Source organism: Falco biarmicus, chromosome 2 (genome assembly GCF_023638135.1).
Source record: "Falco biarmicus isolate bFalBia1 chromosome 2, bFalBia1.pri, whole genome shotgun sequence".
NCBI classification, from domain to species: Eukaryota; Metazoa; Chordata; class Aves; order Falconiformes; family Falconidae; genus Falco; species Falco biarmicus.
In genome coordinates this window covers 84,218,336-84,242,080 of record NC_079289.1, presented here as the reverse complement: position 1 = coordinate 84,242,080, position 23,745 = coordinate 84,218,336, and the positions used below count along the sequence as shown (strand labels likewise).

Genomic DNA, 23,745 nt, shown 5'->3' with positions numbered 1-23,745 from the left:
ATGCTCAAATATCAGTACAAAGCTACATTATAACCTGCTGTTACACTGAAGCTCCAAAACATACCTTCCCAAACATACCTTGATTTTTGTTCCTTTAATACATCTCTAAAGAACTATCATACTATCTCTCAATCTTTCTTTGGTCAAGCTAAGTGAGGCAAAAATAATAATTACCACTTAACATATAAGGACTACTTAGTTGTGGTGCCAAAATTAATATATCATCAAAAGCAAGAAAAAGGCAAATTGTCTTTGTTTTGCCTCCTACACCATGTCTTTGGAGCAATATTATTTTGTTAAACATGTCAAAAAGAACCCATATGAGATTAAAATAAATTTTGACTACTTGTTAATAGAAATATATTGAAATTACTTGTTTAAAAAAAAAAACCCAACATTTTTCTTCTCTAAACCTGCTGTATGAATTGTTACCTTTGCAAAACATTTCAACATAATCGTGTTTCCTTTATGCACACACAAGTTGAATTCTCCGGCTTCTGGAGAGTTGAACCCTGGATGCCAAACAACTTCACACTCCAGATCTCTATAGGCCTCCACAAAGCCTAAGTAAATGTGCGTAATTTACACATTACAACATACACATGTACAATTATCAAATTACATTGCATAATTAGAAATAACATAAGCACATTAAAGTGAAATGACCTTTTATTACTGAAGACTAAGCCTACATTTCAAAGATGTTGAACAGTATGCTGAATACTAAGCAAAATTAGTTTGTCATGAGAATTGAGAATTGCATAATCTGCTTATTAGTATCCTGCATTAAAACACACTCGAATTTGACTCATTTTTTAGCCATGAATTACTCAATCAACATTTTTAAAAGTGAAAGAATAGACTATCCTTCTTGTAGAATAACAGCTTTGGGAAAGACCATATACATTTTCTTGCCTACATTCAAGTCTGCACTTGTATCAGCAGAAATATATTTCCTCAAGAATCATGGCACATCAAGTTCCTCATCCAGCCAAATCTTGTTTGAACTGTGTAATGCTAATTCAGTTAGCAATTAGTTCTTTAATAATGGATCTCCAACATACTCCTGCAGAACACTATCTTTCAAAGGACATTTCTAACAAATATTGATCCATAATGCCAGAGGGAACTAATCCCAGATTGAATTCCATTTGTGTCACTCAGACTGCCTACATCAACTTCTTAGCAGCTTCATTCACACACTGCTTTTGGAAAATTTTGTATCCTGATGAGCTGTATGATATTGCTAACTGCCATTAAAAAGCTGCCTCACTTTTGAAATATCGGCAATCTGTGTTGAGAAAAATGATTAAGTAAGCACTGCTGGCTGGACATAACGGACTGGACTGAGTATGCACTCAGGGTAGGGCTTATACAGGGAGTGCTGCTATGGTATTAACACTGTGACCTGATACTAATTTTGGCATACACTGTGACCTGATACTACTTTTGGCATACACTGATCCTGACACAAAGCTAAACAATAGAGTATATAGCATCAGCTGAAGATTCGTGTTATTTAACATTTTTGACATTGAAGATATGTGCACACACTGTACTTGCTTAGTATACCTTTGACTGGCTGTATAGAAAACGCAGTTCCTCTGTCTGTAATTACAGGTTTCCAAGTAAACTCAGCAGGATGGTTTCTGGGGTTGTATACCCTGACAGTTGTTCTAAATTCTGTTTCTGCTTGGTAGCCAGGAATAGGATTTAAAATCAGTTCCTTTGCAGATAGCTCAAGTTCAACAGACACTGCTTTTGCAACTACCAGCACGTGCCCAAGGTGTTGTTTATTTATTGTGTAAGTGAAAGATCTGTAATGTAAAAATATATATTTCTCAATATTTTCATGTATTTATTAAATTTTACTCTGACTACAACTTACGTAAAAATCTAATCATTAGCAAGAAAATATTTAACAAAACAAGTGAGTGTGGACACTCAGTTAAGGCAAGAGAAAGCAATTTGCAATCATTTTGCATACAAATTAAATCACGTCAAAAGTGAAGACCATCCCAAAGGGTGATCAATCTCATACAGCCATTTTAACAGCATTAACAAGGTGAGAGTTCCATCTCCACACCAGAAGGCTAGAAAACAGTTTGTCTACATTTACCCATGAGCTGCATCAAAAAATCTGAGCATAGATGCAGTGATGCAACACTATGCCAGAAAGAGCACAGTATTTTCCATAAAAAGTTCTCCTAACAAATACTTTGTAATAGCAAACTTTTTTCCCCGATATACTTGTGGCTATATGGGCTTTTGACGGAACAGTTTGTTTTACTGAAACCCTAACAAACATTACGGTATGTTGCAAAATTTTGCAACATATAACTGCATCAATTATTGCAATACCACCATAAATGAGTGTACACCATTAACGCTTGTCATAATTACATTGAGTTAAAACCAGTCACGGTTTTTTTTATTCTACTATTGCAAAGAAAATATGCAAATCAAGATAAATATAAGAAGCCTTACCTTTTAAACCTTCCAAGAGTGTTTGTCTCAAATACGACTGGAATATGAGTCTTTGTAAGAGGAGGCACCACCTGAGACAGTGGACTTGTGTGCTGTAATTCATCAATTTCAATCTCAATTTGTATCCATATATGAACTAACAAGTTATTGATGATGTGCAGTTTTCTGGCTGTTGTAGAATACACACAAACATCACCAAAATCCATAGTAGAAGGACCTGGAATGTAAGAAATTAAATCTTCAACTTTACAAGGTAAAAGTTAATGTAAGGAAGCATGACTACTAAAACATTTTGATCAAATTTTTTAGTTTCTAAAATTACAGAATTAATTAGCTAGAATAATACTGCAGCAGAACAAATTCAGACTAAAATTTGCAAGTAAATACAATGCATGTTCCATGAATGTTTTCAGTAGTACAACTCAAAAGCCAGCACCATTTATTTCTTAATTCCGTCTGTGTTAGCCAGCTATTAAAATAGGAAAAGTGATGTGCTAATTACTAAAGGCATTATTAATAATCATATATACTACTTTTTATTAATCAGACATTTAAATAGCTAGACAACTAGTAATTCACTGAGAATTTATATACTCAACCTGTTCATTTGTTTCCTGATGTGTGACCATTTGGTTTAATAACTCATGTATTTTTATGGTGACAAAATTATCTCACTATTTTATTTACTGCTATCACCAGTTCTTATGCTGGTCTGCAAACTTTAGTGCTCATGGCACTAAGTAAACCTTTTACAAAACTCTTAAGTACTTCCTGTATTAATATGTTTATCTTAGTCTACCTTTCCCCAAGTGTTTCAGTATACACAGCTACACTATTCAAGTTCTTGCTTCATTAAAAACAAAAAAAGCCCATAAAGTAGTGAAAATTCTCACTTTGCTGCTAAGTAAACAAGTAAGTTGCTTTTAAAACAACTTACACATTTAGTAACCAAATCAAAAATCTTACCAATGAGTATTTGATGAAGCTGCTTGGATGTCAAAGTTAGACTACAATCTTCCTTCTCTTGGGTAGAAGATGGCATAGCGCTAAGCCCACTCCAAATCTGTGATAAGCACAAGACATCTCAGAGCAGGATCAAAACTCTTATGCTTTTTTATATGGTAAACACATTATGTTTACATTACTACTCAAACATTTAACTTACTTCTTTGATTGAAGATTTAGAACCAATCGGTGCCAATTTTTGACACGTTAATAGGCAATTCTCATCTAAAGGAAGCATTTTGAACTGTAGCTTCTCCTTGTGAAAATCTGTGACTGAGATCTTTGGTGACATAAGCCCTTCAGCTGGTTTAAGGCCTATGCTCACGGAATTATTATGAATATAAAACTGCCTATAGGGGAGGGAAAAAAAAGAATATGGAAATCTACAAGTCTGAGCACTCCGTGTTCTACACATTACACAATTTAATATTTTTAAACATAACAAATAATACTTTAAGTAGGAATATTTCATTATAAAAAAAACCCCAAGTACAGAAAATGCCTTAAAAATTCTTTTATTGTTTTGTTTAGGCAAGGATTAATATCTGATGCACATCTGTGGCACTCATTTAGCTAAACAGGCTGCAAGCATTATGACTAAAAAAATATAAATATGATATCATGTCTAAAACACCTCTTAAAGAACAATTAAGTTGCAAAGGCAAGCACCTAAAAGTTAGAAAATGCCAAGATTACAGAGGATCCTTTAATTGTATATGCCTGAACTAGACCATTTATAGCTGAATTTTCAGAGCAATTAACTTTTTTGGTCAAAGTCCAACTCCAATCAATTTCACCTGCAACCAAGATATTTGAAACTTTCAGAGATCTTACACAGATGTTTCATATCAAGTATTCAGAAAATTATCACCACGTTTGACAGTAACAGTGAAATTCATCTGACAACTGAAATTTGCTCTCTTCTTGCTTCTCAGGCAATATACTGTGAATGTATGTGTTATGGTCATATAAACAACAGCTCACCCACTACACAACACCAGTTCCTTTCAAGAAAACCATACACCAGTGCATGCATAAAAATAAATCCAGCCCAGCAGGCCTTGTCAGAATCATGATGTCTATACACAGAGCAAGGTAAACTGAGATTACAAGAATAATCCACTGACATTATTACTTTTTAAATAATGTGCCCTGCAAATTTAACACTCTTAAGCTATTGCTTCTCTTGCTTTAGAAGCTTTATAGGCTTTTTTTGTTTTTAATAAAACTTTTAAAAGTAGCAGAGCTGTCAGTTCTGCTTTTCCATGATTTTGTTCTACAGCATACCCACCAAATACACAAATTCATGAAGTGAGATAAAAGATAAAAGATAAGGCTAGAAGACCAATACAGTCCTTTAATCTTATCTGCTTCATTCCAGAAATTATATCAGAATTTACATACTGAATCCATCACTTTGCGTGTGCTAGACATACTAGCTGGAATTACATACAATTTATTATATAAAAAGAAAAGAGAATCCAACACAGTCAATGTTGTTTTTCTATTAACCACAACCAACTTTTCTTAAAATTTGGCATCTTATTTTAAGTTCATTTTAATTTCAAGTTCCATGCCTCTATCCTGACATTTTACCCAAGAAGTGATCTCCATCTAAATGATTATTTAGAAAAAAAACAGATTCTAAATGCATTATAAATGAAGGTCCCAAGCTCACAAGCATTTCAACACAGGACAAATTTAGGTATATGATTGGTACCACTATGTTCATTCTGCAAATATATACACATATTTTTGACATGAGCCTAAAGTATTTATTTATCCTCTAAACAAAGCCTTACCTAGCAGCATCTTTTTTCAAACGACGTTGTCTTGAACTAGAAATGAAGTCTGCATAGTATTGCTTATGTGCTTCTTTTGACAGTCTTTCACAGTCAGTGTAAGAAAACTCTGGATCTATATAATTGTATCTCTCAGTCTTTGTGAAAATAGTCCTAAATATTTAAAGATAATTGTAGTTTAACTACATGTGTAAAATGATTCTTGTTAGAATGAAAACATATTGATTTTGCTACATATATATTTCATTGCAAACATTCTTTTTATCACAACTGATCATTAATATTTGTCCTTCTCAAGGCAACCATAAAAATGAAATATTGAAACTGTAATAGCTGCATTTGTAGTTTCACATAAGAAAAGCAATTCAAGAAATTTATTTGCAAGAGGCTCAAGGTTAAGTAGAATGCAATGATTTTTAAAGAACTTTCAGCCTAAAAAAAAAATAGCAGTAAACTGGTACATGATCTTGATCTACTCTACAGTATACATAAATGTGTGGTTTTAAATATTAATACTGACATAATTTTTACCTGTACTTTTTATTCCGTTCACTAGGCCTAATGCTGGCTGTGCGGTCATTCGGAAAAGCTGTAAGTGCATCACCCTTACAATTCCTATTTATCCGGTGAGTATGAAATTGTGTTTGGGTTGATTTAAGTACTGCCACAGGTGCTGTATCGGTGCACTGTCCTGTGCCATCAGCTACAAAATGTCCAGTTTCATTGGAAATCATTGGTGTTATACCTTAAAATTCAAATGAAATGTTACATACACTTCATTAATGCTTTCTAAACAAAAAGAATTAGAAAAATATTTTTTAATTTATACTGTTTCACCCAGCAGCAGAACAGTCACGCACCCCATTACGTTTTCCTCAGACATGAGGGAAGAAGACATTCAGACCATACTAACAGCCAACTGCCTTCCCTAGCCAAGGCCACAAACAAATAGTAGAGCCCAAACCACTACTACTATGTTCAGCTGTGATGCTTTGTCTTGCACATGCACATGACCAAACACTCAGAGCTGCCTCTGTCACAACACTGTCTGCAGTGTCTTAAAGCTTGCTTTAACAGTTGCAAACACAGGCATGATTTTTGACAACGAACTCCCAAGCTATCACAACTGAAAAAGAGAGCTCAGGTCTTTTTCACTGCAGTTTTAGAAAAAAGCATATACATTAAAGAGAAAAAATATGACAGAAACTAGGCTATGTGCTTGCCCACCTCTACTTACATAGAGCTGCACACTTAAGACAGCACTATAAATAATTAAAATTTTCAACTGTCCCTTCCTCCCTCACCTGCAAAAAAAATGATGCATTAATCTAAACATATTTGGCTTACCCACTGTAGCCTTACATCACTCTAAAATGGCTACAGAAAAAAAAAAAAGAAAAAAACCGAGCTTTCCACTCTCCAGACTATAGGAGTGATGACAACTTCCACTGCCCAGGGAGGCGCAGATAGCAAGAATCTTCATTCCAGTCTCTTCCCCCGCTCCCCTCCCCTCCCTGAATACAGAAAGAAGTACACATAGCCATCCACAGAAACAGAGAACAGGAAGATATAGAACCCATCTATATAATGATCTGAAAAAATTCACTTTCACTTCACACTTCAATGAAGCTTAAAAGCAAAATATAGATATCAGTAGCCTACAGACTACAAATACCCCTCATAACCTCTTTATAATACATAGCAGCAGAATGGGGACATTAACAGAGTAAATGGTAGACAACAGCATTTAGAAAAGCTGACTAAACTTGAATACTACATTAAATCTTTGATCCACAGAAACATATTTTAATTGTGTTTTTGAAGCAAGAAAACTGCAGGAGTTCTTGATTCCAGCAACAAAACCCAGAAAGTGCCCAACTTTAGTTTCTCATCTATTCTTGGTTGTCATGGACTTGAAATACCTCCTGAAAGTAGCAGGAATATTCAGTGGCTTATTAACCATTCTGATAATTGTAGAAGGAACAGCATTTTATCCTGACTTTCCAACGACTTCCTCTTTATATTTCCTCACAATGCTCTCTTTGAAAGAAATGGGTACTGCCTCCCTGTTTTGCATTAGTGAGTACATCTTCAAGTGGGCAGCAGTCAGTTAAGGGGTATTCAAGGTCCCCTCCTTATCTACACACAGAAACTAGATGCACCACTGTACAGGACAGCCCTGTTGCACTACTACTACCTGCAGATGCTATAGCATATTTGATGCTAGAAAAAAGTTACAATTCCCATGATTGGTGTTAAAATCGGGTGACAGGCTTAGACAAATCTGTAAAGTAGTTGTTCATGAGACATGTTAAGAATGTGAGGAGCAAAGTAGAGACGGATTACTGCATATCCTGAAAGATTCTTTATGCTGGTATAAGCTTCATAGGATGGGAAGAGTCGATGGACATGAGACAGGTAGCAAGGTAGCAGGCTGCATTAACTAGCACATTCATCTGGCAGTTGTAATTTTCAGTCAATAAAGAACACCCCATTATCGTTCCTAACTTCTTTCTGTGCTTTACCCCTCTCTCTGCTTCTAACTGAAACATACTAGCACTGTGCAATTGCATCGCTGTCAAAAACCGAAGCCTTTTCTGATTCATGAAAGTTAAATAATCATATGATGAAAATTTATGCTTTAATAGTTTGGTTTTTGTTAAAATATGGGGCGGGCGTTACCATTATTTTAGGGATTGGTTCATACTCTTATGAAATATATGTCATACAACTGAGCATTCCTTCAACTGCCAAAGAGATACTATTATTTAAACACCAAACTAAAAACAGTAAAAAATTTCTTTTAAAATGTTAAAAAATGTACTTTTGAAACATTTTATCACTTGTCACTTATATTTTAGCATCTTACCAGGATTAATTTTGAATAATACGTTTTTTCGTTTAGATTTGCACACACCAATAAAGCTCAAATATATCTGGTGGAAGGATTTTGTCGTCAAAACCTGTAAATTATTTTTCTCTAGTCCTGTACCAATGATATCAACAACTTGCTTCACTTCAAGTGTTCCTATTTGATGTGGAGAAAATGAAAATATCACATCCTGGAAAAGAAAAGTTGTTATGAGACATATGAGGCAGAAAACCAGAGGAAAATTTTGTATAATTCCCTGTTTGAGTCATTTGTCTTAATATTTACTTCTAAGATAGGTGTTCAGAACTGGTCTTTTTGGAATTTGCCAACTGCCGCACAAAGTAGCCATATAAGGAAATATAAAACTGCTACACATTAGAACACCACAAAGTCTCACTTGCTCATTTCTGGACAAATTGTTCTCTCATGCCCCGAGTTACAGATTTGTGAAATTATAATTTTTTCCATATTCAAATTAAATTCAGCAATGTTTCTTCCATTAAAAGAAATATTATCTTACTTGAGTATTTGTGATTTACTGAAAGAAATCAAAAGGATCCTGCAAAGGTTTGAGTATAAATACACTCAATATATACTCAATATAAAAATAAAAAAACTAAAGCCAGGAAAAACCTGGGTAAAGTTTCTTTAGTACTACAATTATTTTTTCCAAATTTAAAATAATGCTTGTTGATTTCTGGAGTACAGGAAAAAGCATTAAAAGACTCTACATCAGGAGAAAAAAAACTATATATTTGGCTAATATTAAATGTCATGGCTACTCATATGAAATTGGTTTACTTTCAAGAAATTCCTTCATTGACTACTGTAAAGTAATCTGCATATCTACATAATCTAAGAGAAAGAGGTAGTTACCTTTGCAGATTTTTGTTTAATTTTTCCTTTTTCAGGAGAAATGTTAAAGTGAGCCATCTTACGGAAGCTGAATGTTACTGGAAGGAACTTGGATTCATTTTCGAGTGTGCATAGAACTTGTGTTTGTTCACCCAAGAAACAGTCCATAAACTTAATCACTGGTCCTGGCCTAAAGGTTAACATGACAGGAAGCCCAGAACCCGTCAAAGCTAAGACCATGTGATGAGGAAGATGTGCTGCATTAGACAAACACAAAAAACAAACAAAAAAACCCTCACACACCTATTATCTTACAAACAGAAAAGTCATGCTGTAGTAGTATGGTTGCAAAACCAAAATAATACCGCAATACAATATGATTTATAAAGTGATTTTCTATAAATTTAACACAGACATGTTTGCTTATGATAGCTGTTAAAATAATGTATTCCCTCATTAAGGAAGTTGAGGATGATCAAGTATGCACTTGAAAATGCACAAAACCGGCATTACCAAAATGCTGGTTACTTGCAAATGGCTGGGTTGTTTTTTCGGGGGGGGGGGGGGGGGGGGGGGGGGGGGGGGGGGGCGGGGGGCGGGTATGTCCTCCAAATATTTACATTTCTAACTAAGTTCTAGGTGTTCACTACCAGAAGGTGTATTCATGACACACGATTCCCTCCTCCTTTCTACTCACTGTTTAAAGAGGTTTTGGTGCTTAAGCATTAAAGATGTAAGTTACAATAATTTATTTGTATTGAGATAAATAAACTAAACATAGGTTTCTCATAAAACTGCTGGGAAGGTGAAGAAAGTAAAAAATCCTCAAAATACAGTTTTATCATCCATATATACATTTTTGATGGGGACTATACATTTCTGATAACATACTCATGATTGCTGTGTCACCGTCACTGAGGGCCTGCAGATAGCCACCTGTATTCCCAACAGCTTCAAATCTCAGAAACAGTACATAATCTTGCTTTGCTGAGTCATTCACACCAAAGTTTCTTTTACATTTTCTGCAAGAATCACAATGACTGATTACAAGATTGGGAAAAAAATGACCAAACAAAACCCCAACCCTCAGAAAAATCAAGGCTTATTTTTCATCATCCAATCTGGCTTCTTTGCTGTTGGTTACAGCTTGAACAAATTATTATTATACTTCCTTTCAAAAAATGGAACAGTAACAAATTTAAGCTTAACAATAACTGTATGCTTATTATACTAGTCATTTGATATCTTTTCCAGTCTATTACCGTTCTCTAAACTAATAGTACATGCATAACAATCACTTATAATTAGAGTTTAAGCAAGGGGAAATGGCAAGAATGCATTTAATTTTTCTTTTCCTTATCTGAAGAATAAATGTTCCTTTATGCTTACTTTTTATTTAATGGAATGAAAGCTCTCCGAAATTTTTCAGTCTCTTGGTGATTAAATATATATAATCTTTCATAATGCTGCACGTATACTATATCTTTATGAAATACATGTGCAATCATTAAAAAGCACTTAATTTGACACTGTAGCACACTCTCAACAATCTTTATAGAGACTCAACATATTTAATGGGAGCTGTAATTAGTTCTCTTGGCAAAATCCAATAAAATTCTTTGTCTTGCAAAACAAGATTAACCAATTCTCGGTTCAAATACTTCCTTAATATATTACAAAACATCTCAGAAATAATCACTCCAGACTTCGCTTTCTTATTTGTACTATCACACCAAACAATTTCTTTTAACACATATAAATATGTAAGAAATCATTCAGAAAAATATTTGCAGAAAAATATTCATTAACATAGAATTATTTCCTGTAACACAGCTTTTTATAGAATAGTTTAGACCAATCAACTTGTATGTGTGTGTCTAATTTGAACCACTCACTTTGGACTAAAGCACAACGTAACCAAAGATTTCTCATAAGGTAGCAAGGTTCCTTGATTGGGAATGCACAAGATCAAGGTAGAAACATCTACATCTCTTGTTCTATTTTTCAGGGTTAGGTCTTGTAAAACAGCATCTGTACTCCTCTGAAGATCTGTCCCCTAAAAAATAATCACAATGTGGAAAAGTTCAGCCTATTCTGCTTCCCCTTCTGTGTTTGGTGGGGTTTTTTCCTACACATACATTTTCATATCTTTCCCAACAAGTAGGAATTCATAACATCAGTAATAGCATTGACATATTTACATATCACATGGCTTATTAAGAGATTTTTAAACAGCAATTTCATGTCAATGTTTTTAATTCCCTTTTTTAAAGATTATGCTCACTCAGGTGATTTCACTGTCCAAGAAAAAAAAATGAAACCACAGATGCCTAACATTTCAGAAAACCAAAATATATTTTGATAACTTCTACTAAATAATAAGTAGTCCAGTATGATTTCAAGCAGAACTTCTCAAAAAAAAAAAAAAAAAAAAAACAAACCAACAAAACAAAACAAACCACATCTAGGGAACATACTTAACATTGTTAAAGTTAAGATGTTACACAATGAAACAGAAATATCTGAAAAAAACTTAATTCCAAGGTTAAACTATTGTAAAAAATTTGTTGGTTGGACAGAAGTTTCAAAAAACCTACTGATCAGGAAATAGTGTGACATAGTAAATGCTACTAGAAGATTAATGTTGAGAAACAAAAAACGCAAAAGTAGAAATGAAAACAAGTTTTCAAATAAAATAAAAAGCAGAAGTTTCTTACCATCTCTTCTCCAATGGCATTGTCTTCCAGTACTGCTACCCAGTCCATACACTCAGGACTTTCATTGTATAAAGTTACTTGTTCAGTCTTTGAAGACCCAAAGTAAACTGGTCCAAAGTTAATGCATTCCACTACATTTCCACAAGATGCTCCTAGAACTTTAAGAACTTGTTCAACCACAACAGCTTTGATCCATACTTCAGTGCAGCCACGACTTTCCAACTCCACTCTGTCAGCAGGAGTAGCAAGCAGCAACACGTAATGTAGAAAAGTGTTAGAAATAATCAGTTTGGTTTATATTAGAACCTATGCAAAACTGAACCAAATCAGAGCATATAAACCACTGACTTTCCATAGGTAAACTAAGCAGGGCCAGGAGGGAAGAAAGTGTGCTTGACAATGCGATACCTAGCAGGAGTAGCACTAATTAGGGAGAATCACACATTACATGGTGGAGTTTGGGGGAGCTTTTTGAGTTTTCCCCTTTTTTAATGTTTGAAACAATAGGAATGACATCTCAAAAGAATCAGAGATGCCCAGAGAACTTTGTATATAGATACCAATTTTGGCACCTATTTAGTAATTTTCTCTTGGGCATCTGAAGGAAGCATAAAAGAACTGCGGCTGTTCCTGCCTGAATGCTTCATCTTGATACCATAAACGAAGGGGTCATATAGACATTGCACAAATCTTTGTTATTAGCATTCTACTGGAACAAAGCATATTTTTATTTTTTGCACAAAACAAATTAAGTAATATAACTTATTGTTCTAACAGAATCAGCTATCCTTTTGAATAGCCTCTGAATAGATCTGAAAAAAAATAAGAATTGTTTTCAATAGTCAGATATGTAACTACACAAAGGATCTGGGAGATGATCTCAAACTTTCTAAAGATCATCTTTCAACTTCTGAAACATGATTATGGGATTCTCCAGGACAGAAAAGAGTTCTTAAAAAAATATATAAAAATAGATTCCACTGAAAAGAATTTTGCTTGCACATAGAAGCAAAATGCTTAGGGAAGGCAGATGGAAATAAACAGGGTGTTTTCACCAAAACTGTACTACTTCTCCAAGTTAGATTCCTGTCAAATATCCATTGTAAGACTTTCAATATTACCCTGGTTTTTTTAAATACAAATATACACACCTGTATACACATATATTAATATATTTATGCAAGGCTTGACAAGGAAACAAGATTTCATTTAGTCTAAAAGACACAGCAGTGACCACTAAGAAATGCCACATTCACTGAAAGAATATGTATAATTTAAGGCAGGAAATGGGTGAAGGATGAAATCTGACCTCTGTAGGGTTACGTTCTTTCAGTTTAGTAAGCAAACTATCTACTAGACAGCAGGAGGCAGTAGCCGTTTAACCAAGGTGGGGTGAAGAAAACAGTGGTGGTAGCCTGGACAGCAAAGGAAAGGCAGAAAGCATGACACTTCGCAACCAAAAAGTTGAAACTCAGTAATTGAAGAAAACGTATGAAGGAACATGTAAAAGGCAAATACAGATATTGTCTTCCTTGTCATTCTAACAGAATTTTTCTCCTTTTGTTGGATTTCCTTTTCCAACAGGCTACAAAAAGTAAGAACAGAAAGAACTGAACTTTAAGTCATATAACTCAATAATTTAAAAACAAAAACTGGAAACACACACACACAAAAAAGGGGAAAAAAACCCAACCACACCCTATGCACTATTAAAAGAAAAGTGGATTTGAAAAGGACTTTCCAGATTGCTGTCCATTTCCAAATTATGGCACTTCCTAAAAAGTCTATATTCACCATTTGAAGAGACACAAGGTAGGCATTTAAAAATAGTCTATTCTAAATAGTTAGTAGTTGCAAATATATTCCGTCCATTTAAAATAAGATACACAAAAGGACATCATAATGTTTCCAAGACTCCTGAAGCACATAGAGCCAAAAGAAAAATAGCAAAGTCACAGAAGCTACAAAATGTAAGGATCACTGGATGTGCAGAAAGGTGAAAGATAGAAAAGCTCTTGTTTAATTGTATACAGAGATCTGCAAACATCCCATATCATTACAACTTACAAGAGACCTTTAATAACACAGCCAGGTACACAATTTATGCATCACTGTTTTGTGGAGATAATGTATTTATCAAATTAATATAATAAAAATAAATGTGGAGGATAGCAACTGATACCTAGGAGCTTAGCTTTTTAGATAAACATCCATAATAAAGACTAGAATTAATAATGGACACAAATGTAATTTATAGAGCTGGATTTCTTCAGTCATACACTCACTTTATCACTTCTTCGATGATTCTGGGTACATCTGTGCAGATATCCACTTTAACTGTCTTTATAGATTTCGGCTCTACCACTCCACTGATAGGTTCTATGTTAAGCAGGACAACCCCATCATATGATATTTTAAAGGTACCTAAAAGAAACAGAATAATAAACAGAATGCCACACAACATGAAGTTGTAGATTTATATTCCTCTATTACACATTTGTAATGCAGATATTCACAAGCAGTACATTTTCTTATGGAAACAGGACACAGTTAATCTTTTTCAAAACTAGTTCTAACAAAGTAGATCATTATTTCTAGGGCTTCTTTAAATATTGCACACATGTCAAATGCCACTTTGCAAGTTGGATTGTAACAAAAAATGTACTCACATTCCAAGCAAAAGTGACTATATCATAAAGTAGCTGTAAGTAACATTTTCTAAGTTGAGAGCTATTTCATAAAAAGCTCTAGGCAGCTACCGTAACCAGAAAGTTCGGTGCATATTGCAGGTAACAATACTTCTCACGAGCTGGCATGTACACAATACAATTTATTGCAGAAGAGAACAGTGAACATTTTGAGGTTATAAAAATAATTTTTTAAATGTGAAACAATTATTAAATGTGCATTTAACCAGCAGCATTAATTATCTGTAATTACATTGTAGATAGGAAGAAAATATTGCAGAAGTTGTAGGAAAAATGCACTGTTTGACCTCAGACAATAGATAATCTCTGATATGAGATCAGAAGCAGGAACAACGGACTCATTTTGTGTATGGGATGACATGTGAAATGCAATCTTTGAGTCACAGGCCAGCATGCAGCACTTCCTGTTGACATAGTTTACACGCTGCCTGTTAGTGTGACCTGCTGCATTATGATTTACAGTCTACAGAAACACACTTTCAGCAGCTCTTCCTTTGTCTGCCCTCAATACATTCTTCACTAACTACCGCTTTCATTCTAATTTTACATGTGTCCAGTCCTGCAAAACTCCATCATGCAGCCTCCATGTATCATGCTACAGTTTATAATACAACCAGTTCCCATGCAACATGAGTAATTTCACATCATGCAAATTAGCTGTAGATGCATATGTAAAGTAGGTTATCTCCTTTTCTTTATCTAATCATAATTTCTCAAAGTAAGAAGTTAGTATGTACAAGAGCCAACTATGTAAACTACATATTACATCTTTAAGTTGAGCTGTCCAGACAAAAAATACAAACTACTTTTCCCTTACTTTTGGGGTGAAAAAAAATTCTCTTCTAACTAGACAGCCATTTGGGTTTTTGTTTTTGGGTTTTTTTTTTAATATTGCAAACCAACTCTGTGTTTCTACAATTGTGTATTTTCTCTTGGTATAATATTCTTTGTGGAAATCTATAAAGCAAATGTTCTCACAACCTTGGCCTAATGCAAATGAAGATACCTTGTGATACAATAAACTGTACAAGTAAGGAACAAAAATAATTAACTGCCTTAAATTTGTTGTTTAACATGCACAGTTGCCACCCTAATTCTGGAGAAAGGTGTCTGCAGCTTTGTTCAATGGAAAAAGCAGTTAAATAGGTTACTCAGATCATATAAGTGCTCTTATGCTCCATTCTCCAATGCTTCTTATACTCCTTAGAAAGGTCCCTCACAGAAGCTGAAGGCTGCATGTTTTGAAAGCTGTATGATTTCAAAAAGCTATGGCAGCAAGGCAAAGGACCTCTCATTGTCTTCTGATAACAAATATGGTTCAATTCCCATCCTGAGGACTTAAGCTCTGAAAATACAGGGAGCCTGTAGTTGTATATTTAATAAACAGCTATTGGATTCACAGACTCTCAAAGACAACAAGCAAGAGCAGACATGATTTCCTACTATTTACACTGGGCATAGTAAGCCAGTGAGCAACTGTTATTTTTAAATCTTTCAGATGGGACTCAAAAAGAGAGAACCCCTAAAACCTGACAGTGTTCTAAATTCATTTTTCTTCCATAAGCGGAAACATAGTACCGCCTACAGAAGCAATGGGCCGTTTATATAACACCTTTAGCTACAATACTCATAAACTGCATAAGCCAGAACGTCAGTTAATTTCTACTGGGTCACTAAAGTGTTAACCTGCATAAAATTACATTTTCCAAGAAAATAAAATATTTGTATAATTTAACACATACTAAATATTTACCTGAAGATGATCCATGGTTAGTAATACTAATCCCCTTACTAATTATTTTACTGTTTGCAATCACCGCACCAAAATTAATCTCTGACTCAATTTCCAGATAACAGCACGGACTTAATCTGCAGAGAAAAGACATGGTTATATTTTCCCAAAACTTGAAAATACCTTTGCATTTTTAAAGAACTTTGATTAAGCATTCCAATGGAAGAGAGCTCTCCTTTTCGTCTAGTTCTCCAACCAATGTTTATGCAACTCACTTCAGCAGTATGGTGTACCACAGTGTAGCATATATTAATGACTAATTAATGTAAGAATTAGTCAAAATCAAATGCATACATTTCTATTTAATTTTAAACACTTTATTATAGTACAAAGAACTTTAAATAAAGCTGTCTTTAGCTCCATCACAAAGTAAGACCAAATTTAACATTTACTGTATTTCAGCAGCAGCTGTCTAAACTAAAAGCAGAAAAAACATGCATGCCAGTTCCCATTTACAGTCATCTTGGTTTATGGATACTTTATGTGGCTTCAACAAAACTGATTATAACAGAAGTGGATAATGACACAAGTTATTTATATTATTTATTTAAGAGCCTAAGCCAGTATATGGCGTCACTGTATTGGGTACTGCTTACCCATAATGAAAAGATCAGATTCACTTCAGGCAACTTGTATTTTAAAGGCCCCAATCTCTAATACAATGACACCTCTGATGTCATATAAAACTGTTTGAAATCAATTGGAATTTTACATCAGTACAGCAGTCAACCTCCTCTTAACCATAAATAGGAACAAACTGCATCTCATGATCTGCATTACATGCAGACTAAATAGAGAAGACAAACAAATCTCCTTGGCCAAGCTAGGTAGATCCTGCCCACATAATCTTGCATAAGGGAAGGGGAAAAGAGGAGGGAAAGGGAGAAAGGGAAAAAAACGGTTTTGGAATCAGCAAATGCAACAAAAGAAGCTGCTTTGGGGAATAACAACACACTGGGTTTAATTCTCTTAAATAATTTATGGTGATACAAAAAAAGTAAATTAGTAAATTATTGAAAGAGATTGTCTAGACCAGCAAGATGTGGCAAAAAAAACCCAACAAAGCAATAAAATACAATAAATAAAAAACAAACACCAACACCAAAATAGGAAACAGCTATCAAGATTAAAGTACACTGGAAAAGATTGTAAATCTTCACATTCCAAGTATTCAGATATTCTTCCAGGGCTTTGTTAGAAAAGTGCGTAACAAGTATGTCTCAAGATCCAAATACATAACTTCCTAAGCAGACAGGAACAAGCATAAATTCTAACTGCAATGAAATATTCTAATAGATATGGATCTGTGCAAAAAGGGAGATAGTCAAGTCAAATGGTTTTGGTTGTTGGTTTTTTTTTTAATACTGGGTGTGTTTGTGTGGTTTGCTGGTTTGGTTTTGGCTGGGTTTTTTTATGAAGATTGAATTTACCCCTGGAAATACCTAATTTCAAATGTTTTCTTGGTATATATTTAAGCAAAAAAATATTTCCTGATTATTATATTTCAAAAAAAGAGTTTGGATGCAGAGTTTCATTTAATCATTTAAAAAAATAAGCCAAACAACAACAACAAAAAGTGAACCACAACTAGCTTGTTTGAAACATTCCCAAACCTTGAGTATATGCATTTTCTATGGCGATCAGATATTTATATAATTAAATCATTACACTTGTATTACTGATCACATCATAAGTCCATGATGTTGTAGATATTAAGCTAAGAATGTTGTCTGGTCTCTGAAACTTATAGCAAATACACGAGCCACAAATTAATACGATTAGCCACAAGATCTAGTCTCATGAGCCAGGCAAATATGTAACAGATGCTTTTTACTTGCAAACCAAACAACTGTGATATGTCACTAAAGCACAATAGAAATAAAATTCTCTTGGTGGCACATTTTACCAAATATGTGGTTACAAAAAGAAGTGGAGTGTTACTGCAGTTTAATGTTGTATGGGAAACTAACCTTTCCTACACTCTCAGTGAATCTCATCCCAGACTAAAGATTATCTTAAAATGAACAGTAGATGTGATTGAAGGAATGCCACAAATTGCTGGAAAAAAGATTAAATCTTTTCACACTTCTGTCTAATGTTGATATGGAATTAGAAATTATCAGCGTTAGCACAACCAATTTAGAATGAAGCAAAAACAAAAACCCAGAATATCTCTAGGATCTTAGAGGGACATCACCCCAATTAACCCGTGTGCTGTTATGAAATAAAATATAATCTCACTTCTGTAAGGAAACTTACTATTTGTTTTCAATACAAGTGACAGTTTAACTACATAGCATATGTGACATGCATCAGCAAACTTTCCACCAAATAGTAACAGCATCATATGAACTTTTCAGCCTCATACCCAAGCAGGGGGATATCAACTGTGTCATCTTCTATTAAAAGCAGTAGTTTATCTTGAACATCTTCTTCACTCTCAGGATAATATTCCACAAAAGCTGTAAGTTGAAGTCCACATGCAACAGGTTTTTCTGGATTTTCCACAATCAATTTAAACTGCAATTTAAAAAAAACATAAATATTGTTTTAAATTTTTAAAAATTTTTAGATTTAGAAATATATACATCTGATTCATTTTCAGAAGAATAAAAAGACTGATTTAAAATTCACAGTCAATGTTATAGAATCTCTCCCCATTTACTTAAGTAGACTTTTTACAGTAAAACAGGAATATAGAATGAATACTACTAACCCATCAAATTGCACAGCAGAGTTGGTTTAGTAAAGTATCATTTCTAGACTTTCCAGGAGAGCTCTAGCTTTTCCTACTGTTGCAACAAACCTTCTGAAGCAACACAAAATTAAGTCAGCTACTACTCAGTGCAGAATCTTTTAGTCCCTGAGAAAGTAACAAAGATTAAATCTCAGTCCAAAGCAGCAAAAAGAGGGGATAGCCTAAGAGTTTTCCCTCTGTCTGACCAACATTCAGCTGACATCAACAGAAAGTCTTACTGTACATTGAAAATCTGCGGGAAAGGCCCCATGGCACATCAAATTTTGGGGGTCATATGAAAGAAAAAAGCAGAAGCAGCTAACAGTAAGCAGCTTTTTCCTCTCTCAAAAGGTAATTCTGGATTTGTTGCTGACTGTAAGCATATGCTTATATCCAACACACGCTGCACATCTTTCCTTGAACAGAATACACAGGTAACCTACTAGCACAAAGTGGGAAATCCAGAAGTTCCTACATTCCTAGGAAAGCCTCACAGCAAGGTCTAGAGCTTCTCTGGTGTTTCAGGTCTCCATAAAATTCACATCTCTCTATGCAGAATAGGTTTCTGCTCTGTATGTCCAATTTCATTAACGTTTGCTTCTGAAAGAGTCATCCCAGTATTCTTTAAGTTTTCTGTTCCGATTTATGTTTGAAATATGCAAACATATCATTTACTACTGGTTGATTCTATTGTCTGAGCACCACCTTTATTCCTTTAAAATTTTCCTAGCAGTATAAACACTCACCTAAAGGAAATTTGCTATGTGCATCTTGATCATGGGCTTAATTTAGGAGTAGCCATGTTTTAATATTGAAGTGTGTAAAAGAATTCTCTAAAGAGAATTAAACAGTCAAGTATATTCATTCTATACAAGGGAAATACATTGTACTATGAACTTTTAATGAGACCTATAGAAAAATGCTTTGTCAGCTTCATTCCTTGAAAGGCATTTCTTTGCCATGCACTATGACAACTCAAGGAAGGTTATTTTTCAGTTCTTGTACTCTATGAATGTAATGCTTCAGAAAATTTACAGATGAGTCATACACTTCAAAGCCATGCAATCACAGATAGCAGCATAAAGTCTGGAAGTGAGAAAGGGCAGCACAACAGACCTTTCTGAAACTGAGCATGTGAAGTAGAATCTTGTCATATTGGTAGAAACTGTCATATTGGTTGTCTCACACAGAATAGCATTAAAATACTCAGCAAAAAGGCATAAGATACAAAGGTAAAAACTCATAATTTATGATTAACCTTTCCCCTGTTCTAAAATCTAAAATGTTCTAAAAGCCTTCCTGATTCTGGATCACATGAAAAAATAAGGCTGATGAAAACTAATAAAACAGAAAAAGCACTGCCCTACCAAATTAAGCACCCTGGACCGTTTCCAGCTCATTCCACAAGTATTCAGTTACATTGTAACAAAAATCAAGCTGTCTACATAATGCAAATTAGCAAATTTTAGCAGGGGGATAAAATGCCCTCAAAAAGAAAGGCTGACTACTCAGAAAGTGAAATTATCCAAGGTACTTCAATTGTCTGACAATCATTTTGATGACTACCCTGGAATGTATTTGTGCTGTGAACACAAAGCAACATCAGCTTCGGTTCAACCACCAATGCCAGTTCAACCCTTTGATGCCAATTGTGATGTAATTAATAGAAAATAAATTAGCTAGATGAAAGACCAATATAAAAATACTAACCACAGCTGGGTTTTGCTGGACCCACATAGGTTACAAGTCAAGGGCTAAACTGATTAGAATTTAGAGATGCACTTCCCTTTAAAAAGTCTGGCTATGCAGTAATTTTTCCAGAACAAATCAGATGCTATTAATAGTAACCACACTACCTTGAGAAAAGGTTGTAAAAGTCTCCTTTCTGAGAAAGCTCTCCAAAAACAAGCACCACAAATGGACCACTCCACTCAGAAGACTTAGAATACAAAACAGAAATGATGTTACAGAGCTATCAAACAGCCCTATCAAATGAAAGCAAAAAAAAATTTAAAAATTTGTGCCCTTCAGTTGATCTGGAATACTTCATAAATTTGGTGTTCACACCATAGCAAAGTGACCTGTTTCTACAAAATGCTCCTGAAGTAACAAGGAACTCATGAGCCTCTTGAGGGCTAAAATTTCTGGAAAGCACAAAGCCAGTCACTAAAGCTAAGCATGATTTGTTACCAGCAAGGGGGTTACAGCACTGGCAGATGAGGGAAGAGCAACTGATGTCATCTACTTGGACTTGTGCAAAGCTGCACAACGTCCTTGTCTCTAAACTGGAGACATATGGATTTGACAGATGGAGCACTCGGCACATAAGGAACTGGCTGGATGGTCGCACTCAGAGCTCCAGTCAGTGGCACAATGTCCAAGAGGAGACTGCTGATAAGTGACATTCCTCAGGGGTATCTATGGGACTAGTGATGTCCAACATCTTTGCTGGTGACACTGCGACTAGGTGCACCCTCAGCAAGTTTGCTGACAACACCAAGCTGGGTGGTGCAGCAAACATGCTGAAGGGAAGGGATCTCATCCAGATGGACCCTGACAGGCTTTAGAGGTGGGCCTGAGCAAACCTCATTACGTTCAACAAGGCCAAGTTGCAAGGTCCTGCATCAGAGCCAAGGGAATCCCAAGCACAAATACCGGCTGGGCAGAGAATGAATTGAGAGCAACCCCCTGCAGAAAGACTTGGGGGTGTTGGTGGATCAGAAGCTCAATACGGCCTGACAATGTGCGCCTGCACTCCAGAAAGACAACCAAATCCTGGGCTGCATCAAAAGAAGCGTGGCCAGCAGGTTGAGGGAAGGGATTCTCCCCCTCTGCTCTGCTCTTGTGAGACTCCCACTTGGACTACTGCGTTCAGCTGTGGGGCTCCTAACATCAAAAGGACATGGACCTGTTGCAGCGAGTCCAGAGGAGGGCCAGGAAGATGCTCAGAGGGCTGCAGCACCTCTCCTACGAAGACAGGCTGAGAGAGGTGGGGTTGTTCAGCCTGGAGAAGGGTCCACACAGACCTTAGAGCAGCCTTCCAGTGCCTAAAGGGGTCTACAAGAAAGCTGGAAAGGGAGTTTTTACAAGGGCATGTATCATAGGACAAGGGGGAATGGTTTAAACTGGAAGAGGATTGATTTAGGAAGAAATTCTTTACAGTGAGAGTGATGAGGCACTGGCACAGGCTGCCCAGAGAAGCTATGGATGCCCCATCCTGGCAGTGATCAAGGCCAAGTTGGATGGGGCTTTGAACAGCCTGGTCTGGTGGAAGGTGTCCCTGCCCATGGCAGGTGGGCTGAAACTAGATGATCTTTAAAGTCCCTTCCAACCCAAACCATTCTATGGGACTTGGTGTAGTAAGACATATGAGAAAGCTCATTTACTTCTACCGAAATTATGGATTCAACAAACAAGGTATGTCTCCAAATTGCTCATGACCTCATGAAAATATAGGGCTAGGGAAGGCTGTAGTTCATTTCATTTTGACTTACAGGCTTCAAATGAGCAGCCTCATTTGAAATTCTATATGGAAATATTTTTCAAGTATCATACAAATGACACTTACACATTCTCACACGAAAACAATAAATCATAACTGAATCCTTCCTCCAGAACTGTCACACATGAAGCAATCCAGGTAACTTCAGCTCTAAGAATTGCCTCTTATCCTTTCCAGTTTACCCAGTTATTCAACTAATTTTAAAATAATTTCGAATTCACTGCCAATTTCCAGTCAGTCAGTCTCATAAACTGCTCAGGCATCCATGGTAGCATTTTTCATTAGCAGTAGCTGAACACAGACAAGCATTTACACCTGCCCAAGCAGCCTCTTACACAGGACAAACCCAGCTGGGCAAACCTGGGAGCAGACGTCCCCGTACAAAACTGTAGAAAACAGAAGTGGGGCCTCGAGATGTACTTTTCCTCTGGCAATGTTCTGCACCTCGGGGGGGGCTGGCAGGTGCAAAGCGAGTGCACTGCGTACCGGTGCCTCACGGCAAGCTCGGGAGTGAAAGAATAAAGACCTGTGGGACCCAGGACATGGCGTTCTCGTCAGGCCCTACTGCTATTCACACACGTAGGAGGGGTGGGGGGTGCTGTACAAACAAACACGGAGCTAAGTTGCAGAGAGTGGCAGACCTCGACAACGTTACGCCCGCCCAGGCCAGAGACCGTGAGGGGGCAGACACTCCCGGCTGCTTCCCCCCCGGCCACCCCTCACCTGGGGCCGGTGCGGCGGCAGCAGCTGGAGATGACAGATCTCCACCCGCAGGTTCTGGACGCTGAGCGCGGCGCGGTAGCAGCCCCCCGGCACCGCGTCCCTGAAGCACAGCTCAGCCGGGGCGATGCGCACCCCGGCCACGTCCCGCCACCCACCCGCCATGGCCGCCACCTCGCTGGGGCAGCCAGCGCGGCCTGGAAACGATCGCTTAGTAACGGACGCTGGGCGCTGATTGGGAGCAAAGGAGCGGCGCTTCTAAACTCACCAATCAGAAGAGAAGAAACGGCGTAGAGGCGGGGCGGGGCGAACGGCTCGGCTCGGCTCGGCTCGGCTCGGCTCGGCCTGGCCGGGACCGCAGAGCTGGCGGGGTCCCGGCGTCGCGGTGTCGTTGCCCAAAGGAAGGGATCTTTAGCCCAAAGCTGTGTCGTTCCCTTGTGGTGTCCCCCTGGCGCACAGCCCGAGCCCGCCCTTCCTACACACACTGCCGTCCCGGCAGGTGCAGGGGGCCCCGGCAGGCAGTAGGCGGGGAGCTGCCGCGTCGTGGG

General features: G+C 36.6%; 1 protein-coding gene across 1 annotated transcript in view; it reads right to left on the bottom strand.

The window, feature by feature from the left end:
- Positions 1–23,362, bottom strand: part of CFAP47 (cilia and flagella associated protein 47) — a 343,082-nt gene extending 319,720 nt beyond the window's left edge. The window contains exons 1-16 of the mRNA XM_056329101.1: positions 23,201–23,362; positions 18,607–18,758; positions 16,200–16,315; positions 14,024–14,162; positions 11,739–11,967; positions 10,917–11,077; positions 9,913–10,043; positions 9,043–9,278; positions 8,164–8,356; positions 5,826–6,039; positions 5,295–5,447; positions 3,653–3,842; positions 3,454–3,550; positions 2,488–2,704; positions 1,573–1,817; positions 433–563 (exon numbers count right to left, since the gene is read on the bottom strand). Of these exons, the coding sequence (XP_056185076.1) occupies positions 433–563; positions 1,573–1,817; positions 2,488–2,704; positions 3,454–3,550; positions 3,653–3,842; positions 5,295–5,447; positions 5,826–6,039; positions 8,164–8,356; positions 9,043–9,278; positions 9,913–10,043; positions 10,917–11,077; positions 11,739–11,967; positions 14,024–14,162; positions 16,200–16,315; positions 18,607–18,758; positions 23,201–23,362 (2,766 nt within the window). The remainder of the gene's footprint in view (positions 1–432; positions 564–1,572; positions 1,818–2,487; positions 2,705–3,453; positions 3,551–3,652; positions 3,843–5,294; positions 5,448–5,825; positions 6,040–8,163; positions 8,357–9,042; positions 9,279–9,912; positions 10,044–10,916; positions 11,078–11,738; positions 11,968–14,023; positions 14,163–16,199; positions 16,316–18,606; positions 18,759–23,200) is intronic.
- Positions 23,363–23,745: the final 383 nt, after the last annotated feature.